The sequence below is a fragment of the Osmerus mordax genome, chromosome 20 (assembly GCF_038355195.1).
Source record: "Osmerus mordax isolate fOsmMor3 chromosome 20, fOsmMor3.pri, whole genome shotgun sequence".
Lineage (NCBI taxonomy): Eukaryota > Metazoa > Chordata > Actinopteri > Osmeriformes > Osmeridae > Osmerus > Osmerus mordax.
In genome coordinates, this window is record NC_090069.1 from 4,896,888 (window position 1) to 4,915,562 (window position 18,675).

The window sequence follows — 18,675 nt, forward strand, 5'->3', positions numbered from 1 at the left end:
CAGTTCGGGATTGCATAATCGTCTTTTACAACATTCCAGATAGGGGAATGTTCCTGTAGCAGGAAATGAAGCTTTGTTGAAGAGAGTTGTTTTGTGGAAATATCTTGAATGTCTCCAACAAAACAATCATCTTAACTCCATATTTATGACCAATCCCTGTAAATCACAATCAAAGGAGGAAAGCAGTAACTTTTTTGAAATCTTGATAGCCAAATGGAGACAGTAAGAGCATTTACATGTTTGCTATGTTTTGTTATAATGGTTTCTGACGACCACCAAATAAACCTAAATTGGAGTATTATCGTATGAGAATCTGAATGAAATGTGTAGGCAAAAATGTGTAAAAAGTCATTTTCATCACGGTAAAAAGCATGGCTTTTATTCAGTAATAAATATACAGTTAACAAAACATGAGCACACATTTGTCAATGTCAGTGGTTAGCTTGTTACAAGAAAAAGAGTACTTCCACACATGGTATCAACTGTGAGTAGTCTAATAGGTGACAGCCCTTTGGCGCAACCTAGTGGATCTATATGTACATTTTCACATTTCCAACCATAAAATGACAGGCAGACAGGCTGTAAATGAGTTCACATTGAATTCACACAATGTCATGTATGACCCAGATGTGTTGAGACTGTTGAGACATTGAGACTGTTCTGTGGCGACACAAGTACAGGTGGTCTGAACTGTCCAGGCAGCGCCTTCACGAAGCAAAGTCTTTTTCGAAATCTTGGGGAGTGTGTCGCTCAATACACCTGAATGACATCATCCCATTCCCTCACAGGCCACACCCCATTCTCCTGCACGTTGGCCGGAGAGCTCTTCCAGTCCCACGTTTTGACCGGCGTGTTCCAGCTGGCCCCGTAGTTGGCTAACACGTAGTCCAGAGTCTCACAGGGGACACGGACTCGGAGCTCCATCAGCTCTGCCCAGCAGAGGCTGAACTTTGGGAAAACGTACCTAGCAGAAGGAGGGCATATTTGCTATCATCTCTACATGTTGAATAACAGACAAACGACACTGTACGAAAGCTGCCTCGTAGGCCTGTCATTTACATTTAGTCAGCCTAACCGCTCAGCCATCTGACTCCCTCAAACAGACTTCTTAAACATCTTAAGTTGGTGGCCTGCGAGGCGACTCAATCACTAAGCAGGAAATAGAGACGCCATCTAAAAGAGAGGGTGATAGTTACTTGAACTTTTTGCCACTCTTTGCCTGGGTTCCTCCATTCCACATGATGTCTCCCTCCTCATAGAAGAAGAAAATGTCCAGTTTAACATCCAGGCCCTGGAAAGAGAGTTCTAGACTGTCTTCGACCTTGTGAAAGAGTAAGGAGACAGTAGAAAAGAAGAGGGGTGAGAGAGAGGAGGGAAAGAGAAGAAAGAGAAGGGGTGGGGAGAAACAAAAGAAGAAAAGAGAGGAGGGAGATAAAGAGAGAGAGTAAAAAAAGGTGTAATTCTTCATCATCCCTCATTACCAGTCAATGTTGGTTAATAGAAATGCACTTTACCTTTCCAAATTTGTGCTTTAATGGAAGCCCAGCCTTTTGAAATGCTGAGGTGATATCATATCTGTAGTCTTTGATCCAGATTCCCAGATCCACATCCTTGCTGTAGGGAATAATATTGCACTGTCGAAACCAGCCTGTAAGGGGGAAGTCACATTGTGATTAGCCAATTAGCCATTAGACAGCCAACCGAGGAAACCTATTGGAAGTCAGAAGAATCTAAACAATGTGTGAATATTGGGGTGTTAGGTTTAGCTAGTGTATAGAGCATTTAACTGCAGATCAAGATGTTGCAAGTTTAAATCCCCCCTTTGTAAAACAATTTTTGATGAAAGCATCTGCTAAATGAACAAATCATTATCATTGTTAATGTTGCTTCCCCCCCCCCCCCCCCCCTGCACCCGTAATCCCAGTAAGGATTTTGTCTAGAAATTGGGATACACATCATTCACAAGACACCGATACAGTGCAGATACAGTTAGTGTATATGACGCTAGCGTTGGTGTCTCAATGCACTTCTGTGGGTACATGCAAATGGTTCTCCTACCCAGGCAAGTGCCACTACTCAGCCAGAATGGCACCCCCAGGGCAGTGAGGGTCCTGGCTGCCAGATACAGGAGGCTCTTGGCCTTCATCCTGAAGTCCATGGCTTCTGGAGATGTGTCGTCTGGGTACATCTGGTCAACCAGCAGGAAGAAACGTTTAGGCATGGAGTCCAGATGAAGATAATTGAGAGAGAGAGAGAATGATCTAGAAATCGAGTGGTTGAGAGAATAGAGAAGGGGAGGGGTCCAACCTGAAAGAAGGCGCGAGACTCCCTGTACCTGCACTCCAGGAAGCGGGCCTGGGAGTGCTCTCTCAGGAAACGGGAGATGTTCCGCGGTATCCGCACGTCAAGCCCGTCCAAAGCAGTCAGCACCAGCTCCGGCCTGGAACACAAAGCCACCCAGGGATGTTTTTTTCCCCTCAGTAACCTGCAGCGGAGTCAGCCATTTTGTGTCTTGACTGGGATATCTACCTGTCGTAGGCTCCTGCGTGGCGGCCATAGTCGAGCTTCCTGAACGGGGCGAGCGTCCGGTCCATGTTGGGTTTGAGCCGCAGCGGGCCGTGCCACAGGTAGTTCCCGCTGCGCTCGTACAGGACCACAACGTGGATCACATGGCCCTGGAAGTGGAACAGGAAGTGGAGGGGGATCTCGTTTCCCGACAGGTCTTCCATGCTGACGAGGCGAGGGTCCTTCCCTCGCACCTCCAGCAGATCGAATCCTCGCTCCTCGGCTGCCGCCACCAAACCAGGCTGCTCACAAAACCAAACGTCTTATTCCCCACATTTCCCAGGCGCCTCAAATACGAAACAGTACATTACATGCATAGGATGCGCCTGCTTACATCATACTTCCAGAGGTTGCTGAACAAGGCGAAGGTGGTGAACTCTCGGCCGGTGCAGAGGAAGGTGCAGTGGGGCTCTCTGACCAGGCTGTCCTTCAGCAGCATGGAGTCCTGGGAGAGGAGAGCCAGGCCGGCTATGTCGGTCAGGAACACTGGCATGTTGTATTTGTTCACCAGGGCCAGGAACTTTTTCACCACCTGCTGTGATCAGGGATCACCATACCCCACATTACAGAGCAATAATGTCAGCATTTTGCGTTTTTTGGACTGTTTGAATTTAGACAATATAGACTTAATTGACTCAAAAATAACCTGCACAAAATACTTACCCATTGGACATCATTTGCTGATAGATGACCACTCCGACTTAGGATGTGTGGACCACTCTAGAAGAGAGAAAAAATTCAGCAATAATTTTGACTGTTGGGATTGTGCAAAGGCACATATTGTTTAGTTATAATGTAAGTGTTTCATACCGGATGTCTGTCAAACAGTGAATACAGGTGCTATGTGTGACTATGCTACTGACTGGAACAAATCGTTACAAAGGGCTTATGTCATCCGTGTCGTTAACTCACCTTAGAAACATACTGCCTGTAATAATAGAGTTGGAATAAAAGGAATACCGAACTGGCTGCAATGAGAAGGACAAGCACCAGTGTTCTGTTCAGTCGAGGCATTAGTTCTGCTTTGTCGCTTTCCTTGATCTTCGTATTGATGGTGCTGGTCAGATGGACCAGCACTAACCATGTTAATTTGATTAGAACTCTGGCTGGAGAAAAGGTGTAGATTACAAAATAAATGTCCCCTCCGTTTAAACAAAGTGACGTCCACGCTTTCAACTATTCTAACTAGGGAAAATGAATTAAGACAATTATAGGTAAAACAGGCCAATTGCTAGTAAGCAAATAAGATTGCTTTGCTACTGGGTTACGCGATAGAACATTTATGAAAACGCCATCTTGAGAGATATCAACCGCTACATTCACGTAGGTGACCAATAATCCGTAAAAAGCATACTTGAGATAAATTAAAGAATGTTACATGAATTTCCATCAGTTCCATTAGTATCTTCTAAAAACAAAACACACTGCTGCAGGGGGCGTCAAGGAACCAACGCGCATGACCGACACAGGAAAAACCTAGCACGAAAGCTATCCAACGTCACCTGCTGGATTGGAGGGTGAAATATGCATTTTTATTTTCATTAAATGTTTTCATGTTTTGTGTTCAGTAAAACAGTTACAAATTATTAATACGATTTAATTTTGTAAACCTAGAAGGCTGATGGGGTTGATTTGACAATGACTACCAAAAAAGTATGGATGAACAGGTTTATTTTCACTGATTATCAGAACATAATGTTTATATTATAATACATAATATGTATCATATTATGAGAAGTCACGCAGAGGAAGTCTCACAAAAAAAAAAAAAGATTTATGAACAAGAGATTGGCCCATATCGACAAAAGGACACAGACATTTTCTTAATGGCCCAACACAGGTTACAGCAGCATGGAAACGGTAGAAAATGGAAAAAAGAAGAAGAGACAATTAAGCCCACATTTAAGGTAAATTAGATAAACCCGTATTGCTTGGTACTTACTTAACTAAAGGTTAATGACAAACAGACTACTGTGAACATACGGAAGTAACATACCAAATAAAACTATTGAAATTAAATTGTATGACTAAATCAGGCATTAAAACCTTGAAGCGAAAAATAAGCATGACCATTTGCATTCCATACTTTTGCAAACGTATCATCTGGACAGCAGGTGGCAGAAGATACACAGTATTTCCCTTGTTTTAAAAATATATATCATAACAAAAGGAAAATCTTTGGTGGTTTTTAATGACATTTCTTTCAAACAGATTCTTGTCACCACAGTTAGCTGTGTAAAGCTGTACCAGTTCCTAATATATTGATATATTAATGGTTTAAGGGCATAACCTCAAGAGCAGACATGAATAAGATGACACAATATTTAATAATCACAGATCAAACGGGTCAGACATCCAGGGTCACATGATTCGTCAGTCCTAGCCTAGTCTAACATGCAGAGTTAGAGGCAGAACATATGAAAAACTATAAGAAAGGGGTGCATCAAAAGCAGCACTAAATATCATACAGTATACTGTGCAAAAGTCCTCTGTCATTTAAGTAAGCCTACTTCAGCGTAAACCTGCAGTTTTGCTCCAAAAACGTACGTTCAGTAGCATACTGAGATAGAACGTTTGAACAAAATCCGTCAATTAAAGGGGAAGTATGAGCCATTCACGCTAGTCATACACATACGGCGGCAATACACATAAAAAGGCGCGCACGCACACACACACACACACAAACATGTTTATACAATTGCCAGCTGGTAATTTACATAGTGTTTCATGGCAAAACACACCCACTCCAGAGACAGATACAAAAGTCGGCATTCAAACTAAAACAAGGAAGGAAAAGCGCACTCATCTACTCATCTTATCCCTGATAAAGCGACTAGCATTCCTGATATGAAATTGAAAGGGGCGTTCGTTCCTCTAAGAGCTGGAGTCTCGTTTTTCGTTGGGATCCACGGTTTAGTGCCTCACACGGTGGAGTTTCCCCCGGCGTCACGCCGAGCCGCGGTCGTGGTAGGCAGACCGGAGAGGGTCGGTACTTGCACGGGGGGAAGCAGGAAGCGAGTTCGTCGATGGCCGTAGGCTACTGGGGCATGCTGTTGAGGCTGCTGTTTGAACCTCCTAAACCGTTCTCGGTTTTCTGGAGGCTCTTAATTGCACTGGGGACCTGTAGGCCAGTGGATAGGCTCAGCCCTCCACACCACACCTTTAAAAGAAAAAAAGAAAAAAAACACACAAACACAAAGGGCAAGAATATGACACCTGACTAAAGAGAAAACCCGTGTTTGGCAATTCCAGGTGATTAACCTGAGACCTGTGGCCTTGAGCTGTAAACACATAAAGCAGTTGAGATGGCAGGTCTTCCAGGGTGAGGAGATTACAGCAACGCTGCTGTCACGAACAGGCATCGTCACTGGACGCACAGTGAACATGGTTCCTGTGGGAGGCCATGTTCCCTGATTACAGGACACTACTTCGATGCTTCACCTGTTCACGCCGCCTCTGACAACTTGTTTGCAGTCAACGTAAACAGATACGCATTCTAATAGTTTGTCTCATGTTTTATCTCCAAAATAGACTTTATAAAAATGAGCGAGTTTATATCGTACACGTTAAGTATAAGTAAAAGGGTGAGTCACGAAAGCCGTATGACAACTTACCATGAAGGCAGGTACAACAGGTTGACTAAACCTGGCCTTAAAAGTGTGGACCAACTGTTTCGTTTCGGCATTGTAAAAGGAGAGTTGTCCTGTGGACAGAAAGAGATCACACAAAAGTTCAGGACAATGCGACTGCTTCATCATTATCAATGTAAAGACAGAGATGAAAAGAGTGCCATTTGATCCGCAGAGTTCAAGCAAAGCCTGGTTAGTTCCCCTCTCCAGTAATTTCTTGGGGGATGGTAATGACTGTCATCGGAGATGCCGAGATCCAATGACCTGACAATGCTCCAGGCCTCCCAGTCACCCGAGGGCTATAGTATTCCCTGTAAAACACACCACTACGCCAAGTTTCGGGCCTACAGTGGTCGGTAGGCTCTTAAGACTAGCAGACCACCGGGCAAGAGAGCCTTATCTCGAATGGCGAACCCACCGCTGTCCATGTCGCAGTAGACTCCGACGCGCTCTGGAACGGGGACTTCCAAGCTCTTGGCCTTGTTGTTGTGCTTGGCGGCGAAGGAGGTCTGCAGCCAGTTGTTGACGTGGAGACACCACGTGGTGTTGGTCTTCCCCAGCTGGTCGAACTTGCCCAGGTTCCTGTACGCCAGGCCCACGCTATAGGACTTGCAGTCCTTGAGGGCCTTGACTTCCCAGTAGTGCTGACCACAGTCCATGCCGGTGTCACCTAGGACAGGGTGTGGGGGGGTATACAGTTATCGCTGCTGTCAACACAGTGTGAAACATAGATAGTGTACATAGCTACAGAAACAGCAGGTTAGTCATGAGTCAAGACATTTTGGGTGTGGTATTCTTCAGACAGGTTCATGTGTTATTTTAGTCAAATTAGACGTTTGCATACTAAGTTAGTTGTGTGTGTCTTTGTGTGTCTGTGTGTGTGGGTGTGGGGTGGTAGTATTTACCTAATACAGTGTAGGACTCTCCTGTGAAGCGATCTCTGCCGCCCCTCAGGGCCGGAGAACGTGTCACTGACGTTCTCTTGGGAGACGGAGTTCCACTTCTGGAAAGGACAGGACACACATGCTCACCATCCAACAGAACAGATGCATGGCTGCATGGGGAGGCCCAGGTTAGAAGCACACAACAGATGCCACGGGTGCTATTGATGACAGAATGCAAATGCAATGCAAAATGGCCGAATGGTGCAATTAACTCAGCGATAGAAAGTCAAAAAGTCTGTAGGAAAGCTCACGGAAAATTAGTGCCAGACACAGAGTGATAGAGAAGCCAATGAAGAAGAAATGGTAACAAACTGAACATATTCCTCTCTGTTTTGCTTAGACTTATCTTGTTGAAGGTACTAGGCTACACCTGACATGAACCAAAACTCAAAGAATCTGTTCTAAAGGCCTCTGCACAGGACTAGGAAGTCTCTTCAGTTTGCGGACAGAAACCAAACACATTAACTGTGTCCTCCCAGGTCTCCCAGGAGACAGAATGGTTAACCAAGGAAATGGTTGCTTTCTCAAGGGGATGTGGGCCAGCAGTATGGCATCAGCTGTGGAGAGATGGAGACTGTATCCCAGCACACACACACATCAGCCCAAAGGCACAACGTGCTGTATGGATGTACGGTATACAGGGAGATTGGAATAGCTGGCAAGTGATGTTCCAAGCCATGGGACTCAACCAATAGGATGGCCTTATACACATTAGGCTTGGTCAGGTCTAGGTAGTCTGCAGACATCCCATCCCTCCCAGAACTTCTGGGAGTCTCCCGCAAATGATATACTATATCCCAGAAATGAATTTATTTTTCAGAGCGAGCAAGCAAGCGAGGGCTAGTGACAGACTCTTGGAGGAGAGGGGGCTAGTGGTGGTGGTGCTATCTCCCTGAATTGTTTTTGTCGGGTAGGGTGTCTAGGATATAGTAGTGTTTTTGATATGAGTAAGCCTTGTGAATGACAAAAATTGATGTGTCGAGTAAGTGGAAGTGAATGTGAATGAGTGAATGGACAGGCATGGATCATTCTAACTATCGTTTTGTCGACTGAATTTTTACTCACCAAGAAAAATTGTTTTGAAAGCAAGGAAAGATTAGTGAAAAAAAAACAAATTACATGCTGGTACACTATAATATCTAAAGCGATATTTCATCTACAATTAAGGATATCTTTGTCACCATTTCTTAGAAAGGGAAAGAAGAAAAAAAGAGGAATAAATCCTTTAAGAGAGAGAAAGAATTAGGACAGGGGTCAGTTACAGATGGAGTTTTTTTTTGTGCATGCTTCGTCCAAGCATGTCATCTTTTCGGACCAAATCTTCGTTGTTGTTGGGTGGTTCCGAAAGAAACGTCTCCATCGGTAAATAACTACTGTAACACCAGTCACACACAGAAACCAAACTACATCTCAATATCAAGTCATGTTCAGGGAGTTCCACACTCAGACACAATACAAATACAAATTTGTATTTGCTGAAAAGGTCTGCGAAGTGTAACATACAATGACCCGGACAAGACTTGATGACTGGAACAGCTTAAGCGTCTGTTGGAGACAACGTAACTCTAGGCACCGTCTACCTAATGCCTAAAGTTAAACTACACCCTGAGACTAAGGGGCACAGGATCACCTTGACATGTTCTTCAGATTGGTAAGATGTGCACTGTCGAAAACAAATGAAAGGAACTGGTTAAAAATCAAAAACCTCTTAGTGGCAGGCACACAAAGAGGTTTAACCTTGCTGTGGAACATTATCAGTCGGGAGCAAAATCCAAACTGAAACGCATTTTCTGGAATGTATTTTGATATTTTCTGTCTCAGGTGGTAATAATAATAATAATAATAATGATAATTGTTGCTCAGAAACACAGGAAAGACAAAGCCTTTCAGAAATCCATGAAAACACTGAGCTGTCCGTCCTCTGGACAAGGAGTTCTTACTATGTCAAATCAAATTTTCAACCAAAGCCCTACTCTTAAAACCCAAGTGTTTGGGAGGAACTGAGTTTATTGGACAGGTAAAACCAATACAGTAGCAATACCACAAAGCCAGGCAGAGGTCAAGTCGGAGTGTAATCATTTGGATTACAACTGTCGAAATTCCTTCAGATCATCACACGTCCATGAAGCTTGGGACTTTGAGACGAGGTCCATGCCTGAGTGCCTACCTGCCCTTGTTCTCCTTGCCCTTGACCTTGCTCTCCAGGCCCTTGCCTCCCTGGGGGTCCCACTCCACACTCCCGTCGTCCACCTTCAAGTTCAGGTGGGATGAGGAGGAATCAAAACCGAAGTTGAAAGCTAGTGGAGGGAGAGATGCAGCAGGTTGATAACAGCATCAACATCAACAAAAAATACATTCCAGAGACGATATATGCATGCATGTTATTTATTATCGTGTATAATACAATAGTATATCATGTATAGACGTGGCGGTAATATTTCAAAAATTTCACATTGGTTGAGTTAGGGTTACATAACATTTACATTTAGCAGACGCTCTTATCCAGAGCGACTTACAGTAAGTACAGGGACATTCCCCCGAGGCAAGTAGGGTGAAGTGCCTTGCCCAAGGACACAACGTCATTTGGCACAGCTGGGAATCGAACTGGCAACCTTCTGATTACTAGCCCAATTCCCTAACCGCTCAGCCACCTGACTCCCACTATATAACTATAATTCAAAGTCCTCATGTGACACATTTACCTTTGGTTTCTAAAGTGACGGGATCCGAGTATTCCCCTGCGGCTGCTTTGTTACATGCTCGTACCCGGAAGTTCATGTACTTGGAGTCGAACTTCAAATCTGGGGGGATGAGCAATTCAAACATCTGGTTAGAAACGTTACGTTCCAGACACACCTGAACAAGCTCAAAATCAGCGTAGCACACGTTCAGGAGGACGAGTCTTCAGATACCTGGCAAGGTGTACTCTGTGGACTTGATGTTGTCCACCACCTCCCAGCAGTGCTCGTCTTTGACGCGAGGAAGCCCCTCGTGGCTGGTCTTCCGGTACTCCAGGATGAAGTGGTCGATCTTGCTGTCCTCCACCGGCATTCTCCAGGCCACCGAGACGGTGTTGTCTGACACCTGGCAGTCCTGGGCGTCCAATTCTGGAGCTCGAGGGACTGGAGGGAGTAAAAGGGAGTTATTTCTAGAAACGGCTGCATCGAAAAACTTGTTTTTGACAAAGGGAGGGGGGGAATGGTTGGTCAGGAGAGAAAGCAGAAGGGCAGAGAGTATAAAAAGCATGTGTGACATATGTCTTATTAATATGACAGTGGAAACATAACTGTGTAGCAGGTGGTATGTTGCGGTGTTGTGGGTGACTGCGCAACCATTGATAATCCTTTAGATCACAAACAGCAGCCTTCCGGAAATGTTACACACAAAACGTTTGACAACGAACCGTTAAAGCACTCAAGACTTTAGCTGTCCCGCAAACGCACTCCTGAACTCACTTCCTCAAGTTTCCACATCCCCACAAATCCCTTCTTCCACCCTCCCGTTCCAAAAGTAAACAATGAACATCAGCCTCTTCTTCATGAGCGTTGGGACTACTTGAGTAGCAGTTGCCAAGGCGATGAAGCCAGTGAACCGCCCTAGTGTTTGGCTGATGAAAGGCCTCGGAGGCCCCTTTGTATTTCAGCGTCCCCGGGAGGCCCTCGGACGGCCGAGGGGCCACATCCTCCAACACCCCCATCAAAAACACGGAATCTTTGAGATGTAGGTGGAGTTCTATGCGCATGTGTGAAGCCCTCTGTGACATTGCTGGGAAAAAGAGCAATACGAATCAAATTGACTTGAATGTCCACAGAACGTAGTATAGGTTTTGCCAGGGTGGCCTTATATAATCATTGCCAAAGTGAATCCAAATCCTTAAAAAAGACAAATACAATCAGCTGTCACCCTTCTCGTATAACGAGCTGTAACTCAAATCCATCCAACAATATATTGTCTTAAGGTGAGTAAGGTCAGGGCTAAGTCCTTCATTCTATATTTGTTCAGCCACAACGTTGTCCTGGAAAACCCAGAGAGGTCGCTCAGTATTCGACCGAACTGCACTGCCACAGGAACACAGTTAGTCTGGTCTGACTAGCTTGATATTCTACTGTTTCTCTCGACATTTCGGAGACTCCAAGAGGACAGAGGCTTCAGCACAGCTCACACGCCTCAGTGCGTACACCCACTGGCTTCAAGCTAGAGAGAGAGAACACGGTGCCGTCACAGACTGCATCGTTATGTAGAACAGACACACACACACACATGTACACGCACACATGTACACACACACACCGTTCTTCTCCCACAGCTCTTCGAGCAGAACGACGCAGAGCCACGTTAAGGTAAATCCTCACCCAGAATCTAAACCTACACTGGGAATGTAACGACACCAGTGCTTAAAGGATTATGACGATATCTTTACCGCAGTATTTCCTAAAGCAGAACCCTACTTTAACCTGACAAAGGACTTAGGTCCGTGTCCTGAAGACTTTGTTCTTATACAGGTTATTTTTAGCTTTTGTTGAGTGCCCAGCTCAAGGCATCTGCGGTCCTGTGCTAGCAAAGAGCCTCTGGGACCGTCTATGACACAACACTGGGGGAGGGGGTCTGGGTAGGAATATGCACGACTCCTCATATTAGCCTGAACAAAAAGAAATCCCCCACAAATCCAATGGAGCGGACATTCACAACACGTTAGATTATAATTTGGCTTTGTGCCTCCGACATTAAAGCTCAGCATTCTGATGGAATGCAATGAGCACCTTTGATGACTGATGTCCAGTCTCTGTGAACCCACTGGTACAGCATTGCTTCTGAGGAAAAGGTTAGGATTTGTGGTTTGGGCCTTATAACCGTGTGTGGTCAATGTAGTTCTTCAGCATGGACAAATGAACAATCGGTTCCTCCGTTCCTCCCTTGTTCCTGACTGTGAGTGACAGCTGACAGAATACCCTCTCCAGACACGGAGCTCTGTCAGAGAGAGTCCCACTCAGAACCGTTCTGTGCCACCACTGATTGGACGCGACCGAGGAGCGCAGAGGCCAATCGGCAGGAAGATTCCTCCCGAAGCTCCACCGCGACCCTATCAAACCCTTTATAGATCTACGCGAGTGGCTCAAGAGAATGGAGCCGTGGACGTTTGTGCTTTGGGGTCTGGGTGCATCTGTACCGGGCAGAAACTGGAGGTCCTGCAGAAACAGCCTCTCCTGGGAGAAGTCAACCATCAGGTGGGTCATGCTGTCTGTGGCCTTGGGCTTCATGGTCAGGCGGAAGGCAGGGGCCATGGTCACCCTGGAGGAGAGATCAGCCTAGTTAGACCTCCTACAGGGTTACACTGGACCACACGCACATGCGCTGAGCTGCCTACACTACCCAGCATGCATTCTATGAGACTCCCAGGCACGTTCCCACAAACAATGGTAATCAAGCAGGAGGAAAATCACAACAAATCCACACAGACTATGCCTACAACTAGGCTACACGAAGAAACATCTAGTAAGTAAATACAGTCTCTATGGAAAATTCTCAAAAACAAAATGGACTATAACTAGGTTAAATGTTGTTTTTTGACGGGAACATCATAAGGCACACTTTACTCATTGTCTAGTCCCGCACAAGTTTCTTTACTGTACAAATCAACGACATGCATAACTACAGGACAGTAACGATCACAAAAAAGAGACTGCACCCAAAAGAAAAATGTGTAAACAACTGATGTGCACACAGCCTCTCAAGGTAGCGAGATGGGAAAGGTATACCGTACCTATCTTTGATCTGCTTGGCAGCCTTTGGAGGGGTGGGGAGGAGGAGGAGAAAGAGGAGGAGGAAGAGGAGGATAAGGAGGAGAAAGAAGAATAGGAAACCGTTAGTACAGCCATGCAGGTGGGGGTTGGCATGAAGCTGTTTAGTGGCTGAATCGCACGCCCGCACGCACGCACACACACACACGCACACACACACGCACGCCCAGAGAGATTGGGAAGATGGGGAAGGTATTAGTGATCAACAACAATGAGATAGTTGTTGACATGCAGAGTTTATAACATCCTATTAGAATTTGCTTGGGCTGCCATTCAGAAGTATTACGCACATTGCCTTATAACAATTATAGAAAGTATTGTTAACATAAAATGCATATTTTATTAAATAATTTGAAAAGTTTATGGTACCATAACCTTGCAGCAACAACAACTTTGTAGTTCTCAGAACTACACTCTGTCAGTTTCACCCGTGTTGCCTTGGGTGGAAAGATCAGGAGCTGCCTTCCACAGTCGAATCGCATTGTTGACCAACCAATCAATGTTGACCTTTCCTCCACGACACCGCAATCAAAAGATATGAGATCCAAACCGTTTCCTTATCTCATGGCTTGGCCACCAAAGAGAGGCGCTGCTCCAGTTAGCACAGCCCAGAGCAGAAGTGCTTACCTTGGCAAACTCCTCCTCGTCTTTGATATGCAGGGCGTTGTTGGCAAACTCCAGCAACTCCTCGGCGCTCTCCAGGGCACTGGTGCTCTGCGAGTGTTGATTCTGGGGGGGACACAAGACAAGGAGGGGGTTCTGTTACCACCTTTCCCTGTTGACGTGGTAAACCTGTTCGATTCAATCGAATCGAATCACCACACGTCATGCAAAACAGTCAAACTTGAACGTGAAGGGCGATGGACTGAATTGTAATGTTTTATTTTTTCCTTTAAAAAGCAGACTTGTACATTAGATATCCACCAGGTTTCAACATGACCATCTTAAACACTGAGTCTCATCCAACCTACTCTAGAAGGTCATTAGAATCTCAGTCCAGTTTATTATGTGTATACATGTTATGTGTACTTTTCTATCTGAACCTTGTGTCTGCAAATAAAGTTATATATATATATATATGGACCAGGCCTGGCGGACTGCTTGCATTGTAGCCTGTGCTGAGTCACTAGTTCATGGAAGTGGACAGTCTTTTCAGAGAACAGTGTCCCTCCTAGGGGACAGCCAACGTCGCATGGATCCGATTCTAAACTCCCTATCTGGTGCCTAAGACTAAGAAAAGCACAGAGAAAAACGCCTGATCCTGGTACAGACATGTTTGTGAAGCATCTGCTAGGAAAACACATGACATGAGGCGTACCCAAATGACTTTGGAAAAGGATGAGCTCAAGCAAAAAAAAAAAAAACATTTCAAATGTGTGTTGGAAAGCTATTGGTATAGAAATGTCATTGTGTACTAATCCTTACCTCATTGAACCGCAAGAGGACTTGAGATTTGAAACAGTAACTGTAGCTGGCAGTTATCAGATAACGTGAGCTGGCTGAAGTTGCTGGGAGATGGGAAATGGAATGCCATAGCTTCCACAGAGAATGGGTTATCTCTTATCTGGGGCTAATTTCAAACACTTTTTGTTCCTGCTCAGTGGACTTAGTAAGTTGGCCAGAGAACTGCCATAACAGCACGATGACATCACAGATTCCCAGGCTGCAAGTGGTGAACCGGCAAGCACTGCAACAACAACCATATCAACATGTCTACCCACTAGTCTCCTGCTACGCTACCTGGAGTTCATGTGACTTCCTGGCCGCTTCCTGCTTTATGGTGTTGGTCATGCTCTCTTTCATCTCATCCAGGATGGCGAATAGTGTGTCAAATTCCTCTTCGAGGTCCGATACCACTTGGTTGGAATTGACCTGCCACAAGCAAAAATGTCGAAGGTTTAGGATGCTTCCAATCATGGCTTGCAGAATTAGGGCTTTTTCTGCGATACTGTTAAGTGCCACTGGATAATGTCCTACCTGGAGACCAGCCAGGGAGTGATTTAATGTTTCCATGAAATTGTGGAGCTCCTCATTTTTATTTGCCAATGTGGTGATTATCCTTTGTAGGGCCTCCTGTAAAAAAGAGAAAAAAGTATACAACAATCTTGGTCATAACAATAACAACCACAATTCTGACAGTGACAGATGTACTTCAGGAGACTGTTCAGGAAAGTGTTTTTATGTAAGTAGTTCATTCATGATTTGCAGAGTTAAAAGTAGAATGTGTTGTCTTTCACCCTGATCCAAGCTCAATAAAAAAAAAAGCCCTCTACCATCGAAAACCTCTCTACAAAATGTGTTACTTGATTTCTGTCAACAGTCCAGTGTAATTATCCTTATTAGGTGCTAATAAAGAACCAGAGCACATTTGGTGCAGAAGGGGGGGGGGGATCACTACACAGCATCACAAAACCAAAACAAGATCCTAGATTTAAGGAATGAGAGACTAGATATCAGATCGAGATATCTGACGAGATTCAAAGACACGCCAGTTTCAACAGCCAGACGTGACATGGAGAACTTTATTCCTAGCGTTTCCTGAGTGGCTGCCAGTGACAGCAACTCGACACCTGGTAGCGATAGGTCCACTTGCTCTAGACATGGCTATTCTTAGGGGTGTGTGTGGAGGCAAATTTTTTTTGCTGTTGAGTTTTGACAAAGATAGTCTATGTCGGCTGGCACACACAAGGCATTTTTGTCATTTCTGACCCAATTCCATTGGGTTCCGAGTCATTTCATGATTTCTCTTTCAGTCGAGCAACATCGCCATGGCATCATCACCCCTTCAAGGCCTGCTCTGAATGCTGGCCTATATAAGAACTGATGCTGAAACTTCACAACTGCTCTGTTCGGAATGTAACGGGCTCTGCTGTGGTTACTACTGTCTCTGGGGGTCAAGACGAGAGCTTGGCATCCTGCCCTGTCATCTGTGGTTGCTGTGCCATCACAGACGACATGGTAGCACACAGGACGACAGACACAGAGAGACAGAGAAACCGAGGAAGGAACCGAGAGAAAGAGATGCACAGAAAGAGAGAGACAGATAGCGAGCGTGGGAGTTGGTGATAGAGAGATGACTCTTCACTGTCGCGCGAAACCTATTTTCAATATGGCTGTTGGGAAAACTAAAACAGCCTGAAAAGATTGTGGGAGGTGAGGGGAGAAGGGGGGGGGGGGCGCACAAAGACATCAGGACAACAGGACTATGAGCTGAGGCCACTGAGCCCTCAGTCTGGACCTATCGGATATCTCCGCTACAAAAACCGGTAGACCTACTCAACATGAAGGGGTGTGGCCTCACCTAATCTAGGTTAATTAGCCTCGCACATGTTGAGCCATGAGTATACAGTTTGCACTCACAGTAAAGTGTGTGCATTATTCATGCAGGCATCGGTGCCCACCTACAGACCAAGGCATGTGTCTTGTTGTGCATACGGGGGGCTCTATGTCATGTCTATCAGTCCACTATGTCATGTGATCATGGACCGACCTAACCCTATACATCTGATGTCCCGTGGGCTTCATGCATGCATGCAGCAGATGATTAGGCAGATTTGAAGGATTAAGCTGCACTTCTATTTTAAGCTGCAGGACAACACAACAACATCATCATCATCCTTCATATTTCACTCTTTACCCTCAGATGGGCTGACCGTAAAGCTACCGTTCACACATCACTTCTAATGTTCATTTACAGCCCGAGCGAGGGGCCCGTTTAATACGAGCTGATCTTCCTCTTTCGCAGTTAGATCCTCCATACCCTCACTCTAAGGGAAGCTGTGGACAAAAGCAAAGTTGACGTTAAGATGTAAAGCGCATGTAGGACGGGTCCTCCAAATATGACAGCCGTCATATTGAAACACAGTCATGCCGCGTTCGCTTCGGCGAACCAACCGAATGCTAATTGGAAAGCAATCTCCACTGAGATTAACCAGGTTACATAACATGCGTGATGTGGCACAGCGGCTTGCACATGCCCCTGTACGCAAGTAAGGGAGGAGTTTTACAAGACTTAAGGCCTACAGTACTATTCTCAGTAGCCAATTACTGAGCCAACGCCGAGTCCTCTCTGGACGTGGTCAGTGGAAGCTCTTTTGATGCATCAATTACATTATTGAACAGGAATTTTCTGACTTTCAAATGTTGTTTTAAAACTTTGGCATGTTCCCTCGTCCTGCAAAGCCAACCTTTCTAACACCGTGGCTGGTGGGCAACTACTTCTGCTGGATACTGTAACCATGGAGAAAGAGTTTATGAACACAAGCAGTGACTACACAAACGAAAGGCTAGCCTGGCCCACGATTCTATTTCCGTAGCTGTCCGATCACCCAAATACTCCACATTAAAATAGTATCCATGCAAATGTCAAAAATGTAAGTGTAGGCCTGGTCGATGTTATCTCCCATGTTGGGGGGGGGGGGGGGTACTTGACGTTGTGTAGCATGGGAAACAGATCAGCTAACTCGTTCTGTTGGTCATCTCTTGAAATTGCCCTTGAGAAAGTGACACTTAAGTCGAAGAGGCTCATCAGATTAATCAGGAAATGGAGTGTAATGCACACATGCTGCTGTCTGTCTGAGCCTCTAACATATTCTAACTCTCCTCTCCCTTCTGGTTTCACAACTTGGGTGTCATTGGCTCGTCTTTCGGGATGATGTCACTCCTTTAACAGTGAATAGGCTTGTGCCATTGAAGAATGACCTCCTTCTCTCTCTGATGTTTGGTAAATATAATTTGTTTTTAACAGAAAGCACAGCTGCAGATTCTTCCCCTGTTGAGCCTTTGTATCCAGTGAACGAGTTACAAGAAATGCTTGTGGAGAATAGAGCTGTGTTTGAAGAAACTAAGAAACTGTGATAACAAAAGGCAGCTAAATAAACTGTTTCTTCTCGAATCTGCTGCTTCTTCATGAGGTTGTTGTGTGTCGTTTTAGCTTTCGAGACATTTTGAACACCAATAAACTGTTTGAAAGCCACAACAAATTATATTTAATGATAAATAGTGGCAGTATGAACTGGCTGAAGGACACTTGACACCTGCTGGCATAACAAACAGTAGCCTTAAGTGTCTGTAGCCTACTAGTCAAAGCATTACTGTATCTGAATATCATGTATTTGTATGACAGGTCATTATCACAATTTCGTTAGTGAAGGGTATTATCTAGGCACAATTCCACTGGTTACATTTTGTGTGGCGAGGCAGGTGCAACGGAGAGGGACAAGGCAGTCTTTCTTCCGCTTCAATCTCACAACCAGATAATCTGAAGTAAGCACAATAATCATAAACAAATGGCACACCGTTTGGGTAAATATTCCCTGAATAATATTACAATCGCCAGACGAAACTACAAGCAACTGACTTGACGAATGGAACCGCTTTCAAGCTCGATACAATATTGCAAGCTTTAATGCACTACTCTTCCCATTGCTTGGGTCGACGGAGGAGTGATGACAATCCATATCATTTCGAGATAGATACACCGAATGCACTTACTTTTTGAGAGTCCATACCGAGGACAGAAACACAAATGTAATCAAATCCAATTCATAGGCAGGCCAAGTTTCCCCACAGAGGAAGACGATTACACCAACGGATAGCGGAGCATAACAAACATGCGCAATGGTTCTTCCCTGTGCCCCTCAGAAATGTGCGAGGCGGACTGGAAGAACAAACACGATGCGATTTGCTGCCCCCCAATGGCCCCAATAAGAACTCTGAGATTGGAAGATCTCGCGATCA

The 18,675-nt window shown here is 45.1% G+C and overlaps 2 protein-coding genes across 6 annotated transcripts; both read right to left on the bottom strand.

Annotated features, from left to right (window-relative positions):
• Window positions 1–363: 363 nt before the first annotated feature.
• fktn (fukutin) lies at window positions 364–3,991 on the bottom strand. Of its 2 annotated transcripts, XM_067257896.1 has the most exons (10): window positions 3,920–3,991; window positions 3,478–3,671; window positions 3,229–3,285; window positions 2,900–3,100; window positions 2,530–2,807; window positions 2,308–2,440; window positions 2,059–2,188; window positions 1,515–1,648; window positions 1,197–1,321; window positions 364–964 (listed from the first exon to the last, which is right to left on the bottom strand). In XM_067257896.1, exons 2-10 carry the CDS (start codon window positions 3,577–3,579, stop codon window positions 751–753), a joined length of 1,374 nt encoding a protein of 457 aa, XP_067113997.1. In that variant the 5' UTR covers window positions 3,580–3,671; window positions 3,920–3,991; the 3' UTR covers window positions 364–750. The 2 variants fall into 2 exon arrangements, with proteins under 2 accessions (XP_067113997.1, XP_067113996.1); XM_067257895.1 differs by having other exon boundaries at window positions 3,478–3,974.
• Window positions 3,992–4,738: 747 nt separating this feature from the next.
• On the bottom strand, window positions 4,739–18,559 carry fsd1l (fibronectin type III and SPRY domain containing 1-like). Of its 4 annotated transcripts, none has more exons than XM_067258473.1 (14): window positions 18,430–18,559; window positions 14,914–15,009; window positions 14,677–14,808; window positions 13,564–13,665; window positions 12,900–12,922; window positions 12,306–12,427; window positions 10,051–10,260; window positions 9,841–9,939; window positions 9,306–9,435; window positions 8,769–8,801; window positions 7,100–7,197; window positions 6,613–6,864; window positions 6,180–6,268; window positions 4,739–5,725 (listed from the first exon to the last, which is right to left on the bottom strand). In XM_067258473.1, exons 1-14 carry the CDS (start codon window positions 18,442–18,444, stop codon window positions 5,603–5,605), a joined length of 1,524 nt encoding a protein of 507 aa, XP_067114574.1. In that variant the 5' UTR covers window positions 18,445–18,559; the 3' UTR covers window positions 4,739–5,602. The 4 variants fall into 4 exon arrangements, with proteins under 4 accessions (XP_067114574.1, XP_067114576.1, XP_067114575.1 ...); XM_067258475.1 differs by lacking the exon at window positions 18,430–18,559 and adding an exon at window positions 16,574–16,629; XM_067258474.1 differs by lacking the exon at window positions 8,769–8,801.
• Between the last annotated feature and the right edge of the window lie 116 nt (window positions 18,560–18,675).

Bases quoted from the DNA above. Each gene is read 5' to 3' on its own strand.
- fktn (XM_067257896.1), bottom strand. From the start codon at position 3,579: ATGCCTCGACTGAACAGAACACTGGTGCTTGTCCTTCTCATTGCAGCC. The intron at 2,189-2,307 runs GTTGGACCCCTC...CTGGTTGACCAG, and splicing joins AGTCTCGCGCCTTCTTTCAG to ATGTACCCAGACGACACATC. The intron at 1,322-1,514 runs GTAAAGTGCATT...CTCTTTCACAAG, and splicing joins TAAAGCACAAATTTGGAAAG to GTCGAAGACAGTCTAGAACT.
- fsd1l (XM_067258473.1), bottom strand. The intron at 12,923-13,563 runs GTAAGCACTTCT...ACCCCTCCAAAG, and splicing joins ACGAGGAGGAGTTTGCCAAG to GCTGCCAAGCAGATCAAAGA. The intron at 12,428-12,899 runs GTACGGTATACC...TCTCTCCTCCAG, and splicing joins GCCAAGCAGATCAAAGATAG to GGTGACCATGGCCCCTGCCT.